Raw genomic sequence first — 9958 nt, 5'->3', positions numbered from 1 at the left:
CTGGTCCTGGTGGGGCAGCTTTGCAGCCCAAGTGCCAAACAGCAGCAGCAAAGGCAGAACCCAGAAACAGGCCCAGGGCAGGTCCCCACCCACTCCCCTTGCCCTGAGGTGCTTATCTGCATTGTTTGTGTTCCACCTACTTAAACATTCTGGTCAGCCAGCCAGCAAAAAGTTCAGCTTCATCCAGCCTTCTCTGGGCCAAGCTTTGCTCCGCATGCCAACAGCTGGAAAAAATGACCCCAGAGCCTCACTCGTAAGGATGGGGTCCAAATGCGTTCATCTTCCAGCCCTACTCCAGTGTGGATAAACCCCGTAGGAAACCAGACACCATGACCGTGAGCTTAGGTGAGCTGCTAGTTCTGTGCGGTTTTCCCTTCAACAGCCTCACTAGAGTCCTTCCCATGGCAAGCTCAGGGCCAGCCACGGGGGGTGAGACCCCATCCCTGCACACAGGACCAATCATGGCTGATATCCACAGGCTCAGGGGTGCAGACCTGCCCCAGCCTCACTCATGACTCCTAAATCTGGTGGGCTCAAACTGTCACCATTCAGAGAATTTTTGAAGAATCTTGGAGTGGTGAAAGCCTGTCTCAGTATTCCACAAAACTGAAAAGCCATAACATAAAAGACTGCTAAATTTGACTTCAGAAAAATTCCTGCATGGCAAAAATTCCTCCATAAGCAAAGTCAACATCAAACCAGGAACAAAGTACAGTAATGCCTTGGTTTGCAAGCATAATTTGTTCTGGAAACAAACTACTCATATTGCAAGACATTGCTCGTTTACCAAGTTAAAATGTATTAGAAATGTTTGCTCATCTTGTGGAACACTCGCAACCCAAGTTACTCGCAATCCAAGGTTTTACTGTATTTGCAACTCACATCAACAATTAATTTCCCTAATACAGAGATAGCTGCTAGAATAGGCAAGAAAAAAAGAACAACTTAATAGAAAAAAAAAACAGGCAAAGTAAGGAGCAGACAGTTCATAAGAAAGGAACTACAAATTACTTTGAAACAACTGAAAAGATATCCCCCTTATTCATAAGAAATGCAAATAAAACTACACCTAGATACCATGGTTTTTACCTGTCAGAGACCCATGAACGCAATAACACGAGTGGAAGGAAATTAGATCACGTCTATCAAAATGACAAATGCACAAGCCCTTGACCTAAGAATTCTATTTCTAGGAATTTTTATACACGTATACCACACACGTGCACAATAGCCCTAAGCAGACTTATTTATCATGTTATTGTTTGGGTAGCAAATGACTGACTGCAAAACCAGCTTCCAAATCCATGAATAGGGGGCTGTTAAACACCTGAGGACACAACCAAACATTGACCTAGTATGCCGCCATGAAAGGAGGAAGCAAGGTCTCAAGGACTCACGTGAGAAATTAATGTAGAAAGTTCCCCAAGACGTATTGTTAATGGAAGAACAAAGAGCAGGCGTGTGTCAGGTGCCAACGTCTGTGTAGAAACACAAAGCAGACACGTGCTGGTGTGCAGTCATAATTTGAAATATATCTACCCCAAAGCAAAAATTTTAAGTTATCACTCATAACCCTGGTTCTTAACTCTTTGGAGAGTAGAGACCTCTGAAATCTCTGGTTTCTTTCCCCAGAAGAAAAAAAAATAGACCCCTGATCCAGTAGCTACAGTAGATAATAACCCCTGTGATTTTAAGGGTTGAACCACACGGCCATGCTACCTACCGCCACTTAGTGGCCATATTCATGAATTGCAGGCTATGTGCCAATATTGTTAAGCCCACAGCAGTTCCCCTGCCAGGGCAGACTTGCCTCAAGGCGTTTGCAATGTGAAGCCAAAAACTTGTCAATTCCTCCGCACTGGCCATAAGTTAGTTTTAAAAACTAATGCACGCCTTTCCTATATAGGGTCAGATGATTAATCTTACTGCCTTAAGCTGGGGATGATGTTCCCTTATAAAACTCCCACATGACAGAACATTCTTTCATTCCTAGGCTGAGTGTATAAATGGGTTTGATTGATGAAGACATGTGCCCTCTCTGTGGGGATGACAGAACAGCGCCCCTCCCATACAGTTACCGCTTGGCACAAGTCTTGCTGGGTCTCCCCGCTCTTGTGAATGATTCAAATCCCAAGCACTTGACTTGAGCTGTCCCTCCTCACCTCTTCACCCTGTGTCATCAAAAGTGCCCTGAACCAGGAGCCAGGGGCCCTGTACTCTGGTCCCAGCGGAGGAACCAGCTAAGATGCAGCTCCTCTTAAAGCCACTTCCTGAGGGCACACAGCTCCGGGATGGACCTGGCAGCTTCGCATCACCCTGAGCCTCCAGGGGCAGGAGAGGCTGACCCGGCCCAGCACGGCCCACACCCCTGCTTAGCAACGATTCCAATTGCTCGCTACCACCCTTCCCCTGCCAGGGGCCCATGCCAGCCTGGAGTGCTCTTCCCCGGCCCTTCCGCTCTCCAGGAAAACTTCCTCTGGCTGCCCACCCCATGGAGCTGGTCTGAGGGCGACGTGCTCATTACAGCATTTTCCTTCCTGATTTTTATTGTGGCTTGCAGTTCCTTATTAGTCTCTCTCTCTCTCTCTCTCTCTCTCTCTCTCGCTCTCGCTCTCGCTCTCGCTCTCGCTCTCGCTCTCTCGCTCTCTCGCTCTGTCTCTGTCTCTGTCTCTCTCTCTCTCCCCCACCCCATCCCATACCTGCTTTGGCACAGCTCACGGCACATTCTCCACACACAGCACATTGCCTGGTCCGGAGCGCACCCTCAGTAAAGTTTTGTTGACTGAACAAACTAACACAAGAAAGTAAACTGTTTCAGAACATTTCAAGGTGTCCCTGTCCCCAAACATCTATCTTTCAGCCTTGGACGGTGCCTCAGGTTACACACACATACACACACACACACACACACACACACACACACACACACATGCCGGAAAGTGCTGTCTCCAGCAAGGCTCTGTGATCATGTGGGCATGTTCATTCACGGGGCACACAGGGGCCTCAGCAAAGATTGACAGAGAGGAGAGAAAATGGGCATGTATAAAGACATCCCTACAGAAAAGCTGCTCAAAACTCATGCCCAGCGCACCACTTCTGGGGGTGTGGCGGGTGGAGGAGGACACAGTCTCTATGGAGCACCGGAAGCAAGGCTTCCAGGAGCCATGTCCTAGGTCCCAGGAGAAGAAGCATGTGTTGGCGTCTAGTGCTGCTGTGACATTACCACAGCCATAGTGGCTTACGACACACACTGACTATTTCAGTTCTGTAGGTCAGAAGTCCGACGCAGATCTCACCAGATCTAATCAAGGCGTCAGCCGGGCTGCTTCCTTCTGGCGGCTCCAGGGGCGACTCTGTGCCCCGGCCTTTTCCAGCGTCAGGAGACCCCTCACATTCCCTGGTTCCCAGGCTCCTTCGTGAAAGCTGCTGTTCTCTGCTTTTTTTTTTTTTTTTTTTTAGGATTTTTATTGGGGAATTGGGGAAGGGGAACAGACAAGTTGCTGTCCTTTTGTTCTTCAGTCTAGTTGTGGAGGACGTTGCTTCACTGGCCCAAGTTGGCACCATCATTGCGCTCTTCCCGGGCGAGGCAGATCAGTCGCCGGCTTCTGGATGGCCGCTCAGTGCGGCTGCTGGCCGCTCACGCTGGCTGCTGGCTACACACGGTAGCCCATGGCAACCCACTGCCACAGGGGCTGCAGCCTACGCTATCGCCGGCGACTCACGGGCAGCCCAGCTCCAGGTTGAGCTGTTGTTCAGCATCTTAGCTGCAGAGGGCAGTGTCACTGGCCCTCATATGTGGGATTCGAACCGGGCCCTCTGGCGTCCCAAGCCAGGTCTTAACCAACGCGCCACTCAGCCGGCCCCATTCTCCGCTTTTAAGGACTCATGTGATTAGGTTCTGCCCACCCAGGTAGTCCAGGAGAATCTCCCCATTTCGAGGCCCTTAACCACATCTGCAAAGTCCCTTTTGCCAGGAAGGTAAATTTTCACAGGTTCCACTGCTTAAAAACGCTGACCACCATCTGAGCCTCCAGTGAGTGGTAATCTTTTTGTTGGTGGAGGGTCTGGCCTCGATGACAAAAATGCAGCGTCTGCAAAGCACAATAAAATATGTTTTAAAAATGCCCCCATGACAGACACGGCCCTGCGGCCTAGAATGCAGCAATGACAAAGTGGCTTCAGCCCTGCCACTGGCACACTGGGAGGACAGCCGGCCTGGGCGGGCTCGCTCAGGGTACAGACCAAGGATGAAGGACTGAGCGGCCAGACCAGGCGGAATGTCCTGGTATCGGTGCCATCATCCAGGATGTGGCTGGAGCAGCTGGAAGTGACAATAACAGTCAGCCGGTTTGGCTCAGTGAAACCTGTTCATGGAAACAATTCTCTGTGTTAAAATCCACATGGGTGTTCTCTCCCCACCATGGTCCCGGAAACTGAACCTCCAAGACAGATTCTGGGGTCCGTGGGATCACCTCCCAGGCCTTGAGCACAGGGCTGAGCTCCATGGGAAGTGTGGTGCCATGCCCCGCTGGGCATCACAAGTAGTGAAATGACCGCCGGTGGGTGCTTTGGGTGAAGTCCTTACTACAGCCGAGTCCTGGGAGGCCAGGGGACAGCGGCCTTCACGTGCAGGAAGGACAACTTCAAGGACTGTGGGCTGGGCAGCTATTTCTATACCAGAGACCTACAGAAAGAAATGACAAGAGTGGAGTTTAAACTCAGAGCTCAAGTGACAGTTAGGAAACCAGAGAACTTCTATCACACCCCCAGAGAATCTGCTGGGTGCTGTGGTCACGGAGTTAGCCTTGCTTGAAGTCAGACACAGGTTTTGTGAATACTGCAGAATTACATCAGTGGAATTCAAAGGCCTGACAAGTATGCCGTGTGCACACGGTCTGGAAAGGAGTCTGACCCTGATGTTTGGAACACAGCATCCGAATACACTCGGATCAGGCTGACAACCTTGCACCTTGAGTCTGTCGGAACCTGAGTGTGTTTCCGGCTGGTGGCAATGGCCTGCTCGCCTGTGTCGAAGGAACCCAGCCTTCTGTCACTTAAGGATGCAGGGCTCACTCTCCTCCATAGACCAAGCCTTACAGTGGGAGCTGTCACTCCTGAGATGGTCCCCTGGTGTCCTTGGAGATGGTGCAGAATCCAAGTGCTTACCTGCCAAGAATGACGGGGTGTGTTTGCTGTGATGGACAGTACGACCGTGGTAATCAGAATGCTTTAACCCACGTGACCTTGGCTAATGGACCTTGAAGAATGAAATGAATAGCGGCCAAATGTCCAGACGGAAGCCAGTTCCCAGACCCCGAGTCTCTTGATTAAAGGGAAGGCTGAGTGCGCCAAGGAAGCACCCTGCAACCCTGCCATAAATGTAGGCTGTGACTCTGCCTGTGATTCTTCCATACAGACCTCTGGCCATTTGCTGGGATCACGTATGCGCCGGAAAATGGGATGCCAAGACCTCATGGAGATTTCTGGACGTTGGCTCTGAAGTAACATTAATTCTTAGGAAATGTTTAGAAAATTCCTAGAAAAGCAAAATGCCACTTGCTCTACCAAAGTGGGAGCTGACAGCAGTCGGGAAAATGGAGTTTGGGCCCAAATCTGACCGGCAGGAGACCTCACAGGTCTGCAGCACCCCCAGTTCCAGGTTGTACCTTTGGAATAGACACGCATCCCCCTTGCAGAGTCCCCATGTTGGTTACCCTGACCTGCAGGTGGGGACCGTCGTCAGAGGAAGGGCTAGGACAGCAGCCCAGAAGCGGCAGACATCACCGTCGTCACCATGGGAACGGGAAGGTGGGATGCCCCACACAGCCCTGTTTGGTTTGCCTCTTTGGCATATATAGGTGGCACATGAATGTTGGAAACTGACAACGAACTGTCATAAACTTGATTTGGTAGTGACTCCAACGGCAGCCACTGCTCCAGATATTGTTCCAGATGGGTGTCCAGCCTGAGGCAAACGACACAGTCACTGGCGCCTGCTGTGCTGTCAACTGACTGTTTCTTCCCCCATTTCCTCAGGTGAACACAACTGGTTAACATTGTAGCTTCCATGTGACAGTGTGGCTGAGGTGACTTGATGCTGCATCAGTATGGTGGCTCATACAAAAGGCCCCTCCAGGCCCACACTCTGTGCCTGGGAAGCTGGGGACCTCTGTGGACTGGGTCCGTGGCCCCCAGCCCTCGGGCCTCCAGCTGGGTTTCCCAGTGGGAGATACTGGTAGGACAGGAGGGTGGGGTTGGTGACTCTCGCCCAGCTCTCGTCCTTCCGTAGCGCTGCAAACTGGCCACGTTCTAGCAAAGACCACGGCAGCTGTCCCCCAGCCCTCTCCCACGGCTGCGGGGTTCACTGGGCCCAGTGACCACCCCCTCAGCTTGCTCCTGTAGACCTGGGGGCATCAGCAGCTCCCAGGGTTGCCAGCCCCCACATGCTAGATTTCTCCTAACCCTGCCCCATGTTTGTGAACAGTTCTTGTCCTGAGTGCTCCTGACCACCTCTTCTGAAGGTGGCAGCTGCTTCCTGCTGGGACGCTGAAGATTCAAGGAAAAGGATGAATTCATTTACCTAATATGGTCTGAGCGGTTACCATGTCTTTAGCGTTAGGCACTGGAGAAACCATTGAAACAAAACCAGACACTCTCACTGCCCTCTCGGAGCTTTCTGGAAGAGACGGGCATTAGCACAGCAATCACACAAGCAAAGGGAAATTACCAACTAAACACAAGGAAGGATGGCACACGGTGCTGCGAAGGCTCCCAGGAGGGGGGGGGCTCCTCCCCCACACTTGGGTTGACATTCCAGGCAGTGGAACAGCATGTGCGAAGGCCTCGGAGCTAGCAAGAGCACAGCACGTTTGAGGAATTTAAGAAACACTTACACAGAGGAGGCCGAAGGGGCGGGAAGACGCGCACAGGCGGCAGGCCCGGCCTACGAGGCCCCTCAAAGGCTTTATCCTAACAAAGAACAAGTGTTGGGGGGCCGCTTAGATGGCCCCAAGGACTCATGCCTTCTGAGATTCATGCCCCGTGTGGTCCCCTCCCTTGGAGTGTGGGCTGGACTCACACACTTACTTCTAATGAACAGATCATGGCAGAGGTGATGGGATGTCACCTCTGAGAATGAGTTATAAGAAAAGACTGTCTTCCACTTTGGATGCCCTCTCTTGTTCTCTCTCTCTGTTGGCACACCAGCTGCCATGTTGTGAGGACACTTAGGCAGCTTATAGGTGGCCTGTGTAGTGAGGAACCCAGGTGAGGCCACCGCCAACGTCCACATAGGTGAGCCTGCAAGCAGGTTCCCCAGTCCCAGGTGAGCCTTCAGGTAACTGCAGCTCCAGCTTCTAGCGAAACTACAACCTCACGACACACTGTGACCAGATACCCAGCTAAGCCATGCCCAGATCCCTGACCCACAGAAACCACGGGATACTAAATGGTGTTTTTTTGCTTTAAGCTGCCACATTTGAGGGTAATTTGTTACCCAGTAACAGGTAACGAATACACAGCAGATTGCTTAGGGGGTTGGCATATTTCATTCATTCAACAAACACTAAAGAGCTACTATGTGTCAGGCATGGATGTTGAGGTTGCTGACATAATAAATTTTATCAATTTTTATGCAGTTACTTTTTGAGTGGGTAACACTGTAACATGGCTTGAGGTTCTAACGTAACAACAGGGGACAAAGGGAAAAGCCTGTCCCCAGAGATGCAGACACTCGGCTCCCTTACCATGGCTTAATGTGATCAGTTTCTGGTGTACCCTTCCAGAAAGATTTTATGTAGGCAAAAACAAATATATATTGGTTCACACGCCATTCTGCAACTTGCTTTTTCACATAACCATATATCTTAAAGAACATTCTATGTCTGTCATAGAGAATTTCCTCATTGTTTTCCATGGAATTCCATTATATGAATGTACCCTTACATATTGGGTTGTCGGAAAAGTCATGACAGATTTTTTCTGTTTTTCATTGCAAAAATGCATCATGACTTTTCTGACAACCCAATACTTTAACCTGTTCCCTATTGATAATTCCTTAGGTTAGTTCCAATCATTTGCTATTTCAAACATTGCTGCAACAAATAATCACCACACAATGTTTTGCCCCCAAAATTTCTGAAGCTGGGTCCAAAAGTGTGCAGATGTGTAGCTTTGATAAGTAATGTCCAAGCGCTACTGCAGTGGAAAGGCTGGATAAAGGCTTCTAGTTACATGGCCACCAGCAGAAGATAAGAATGTCTGCATCCCCCACGATTGTCAGCAGTGTTTTCACTCCACCCATCTGATCAGAAGGAAATGGCATCTCAGCGAGGCCTGAAGTGATCCTCCCATATGATGTGTGAGGTTGAGACTCTCTGGACATGTTTAATAGCTGCTGACATGACTACAGGTGTATGGTAAAAAAATAAGAATTAGAAATTAAACAAACAAGCACACTCTGGCTGCCAAGCGAGGGCTGTGCGACCAAGAGCGGATACACGGAGGCCAGACGAAGGGGGGTGGACAGCAGCAGATGGACCCGAGCTATTAGAAAGACCAAAGAAAGAGGCCTTTGTGCTGTGTGTGTGTGTGTGTGTGTGTGTGTGTGTGTGTGTGTGTGTGCGCACTTAGGGGGATGGTTGATGGGGACAGGCAGTGGCAGGATTCATCTTTACTCTGTGGCTTGTGCTACCTGAAGGAAGGTGGGGCCCTTCGCTGAGGGAGGCAACAGGAAGGTGGTCCAGGTTTGTGGGGGGAGAACAAATGTGTTTCCCTGTTGCTATGAGAACCACTAACGTCTTGCATTTACTGTATGCTGTGCCTTATTCCAGCACCTTAGCAGAGTTTTCAGTTGCAACACATTATCTCGGGTTCTGCATATTTAAAATGCTAGTAAATCACATATGCAAAGAGATATGTCAAGCCCTGTGTAAAATGTTAATTAGTTCTCTGCTGTCTACAGTGGCTGAGGGATCATGTGTGGGAGAAGGTGGCAGGGGCTGGGGTCAGCTAGAGTGTGTTCAGGCCTGGACGCAGCTGCTTAAATGACTCACCCACATGATACAGATGGGCAGGGCTCCCCGAAATCCATTTCCTCTCACCTGCGGCCTGCAAAGCCAGCTGGGGCACCCAGAGTTCTTCAACTATTCACTTCCGAGGGGCATTCTCATCCGGGTGTGTGGCATTTATGTTCTCAGGGTGGCCACACTGGGACCCATCCATCTCTGGTCAGGTACCAGGTGATGCTAATGCTGCTTATTGGGGGCCACCTGCCCTAGACAGTGGGGCAGGGAACTGTTCTGAGTCCATTATTCCAAGCTGAGGAGGGAGTAACTGCAAAAAAAAGGGAAAAAAAGAGTGGTTTTTAAAGTTATATATGTATATATCTTCCTGGAGGAAAAAAGAGCATTACCTTAAAATATCAGCTAAATTGGACAGCTGATAGTGTGACCTTCCAATGTCATTTTTCACCCCATGACCCTCGCTGCTCCCAACCTTCCAGCTCAGACTCCTAGCTGTGAGGCTTGTCCCCAAGCCAGTGAAATCACAGAATAAGTCAGTCAAACTCCTGGTTCTGATACTTCCAAAGCCGAGGTATGGGTGTAAGGCAGAGGGAGGAACAGTTCCCTGCCCCGCTGTCTAGGGCAGGTGGCCCCCAATAAGCAGCATTAGCATCACCTGGTACCTGACCAGAGATGGAAATTCTCAGGTGTCACCCCAGACCTCCTGCATCAAAGGCTCTCAGGAGCAGAGCCCAGAAATCTGCATTTTACCGCCCTCTGGGTGATTCTCATGTACACCAAAGTTTGAGAACTACAGGCTGAGAGAGTTCCCAAGCCATCCTGTGGCACCATGGAGTAAGGACAGGTGAGAGGCTTGCTGAGCAGAGGGACCTAAGGCAGCAGCCTCACAGGACTCCCTGGGGAGCAGGCAAATGTTCTCCCATGAGGCCGAGGCC

The 9958-nt window shown here is 50.4% G+C and overlaps 1 protein-coding gene across 1 annotated transcript in view; it reads right to left on the bottom strand.

The window, feature by feature from the left end:
* LOC109372173 (uncharacterized) overlaps positions 1-4505 on the bottom strand; it is an 89031-nt gene extending 84526 nt beyond the window's left edge. The window contains exons 1-2 of the mRNA XM_019625151.1: positions 4420-4505; positions 4270-4321 (exon numbers count right to left, since the gene is read on the bottom strand). Coding sequence (XP_019480696.1) covers positions 4270-4321; positions 4420-4505 — 138 coding nt within the window. The remainder of the gene's footprint in view (positions 1-4269; positions 4322-4419) is intronic.
* Positions 4506-9958: the final 5453 nt, after the last annotated feature.

This window comes from Hipposideros armiger, unplaced genomic scaffold (genome assembly GCF_001890085.2).
Source record: "Hipposideros armiger isolate ML-2016 unplaced genomic scaffold, ASM189008v1 scaffold_617, whole genome shotgun sequence".
NCBI lineage: Eukaryota > Metazoa > Chordata > Mammalia > Chiroptera > Hipposideridae > Hipposideros > Hipposideros armiger.
The sequence above is the reverse complement of the archived record's forward strand: the minus strand, read 5'-3'. Positions and strand labels throughout refer to the sequence as shown.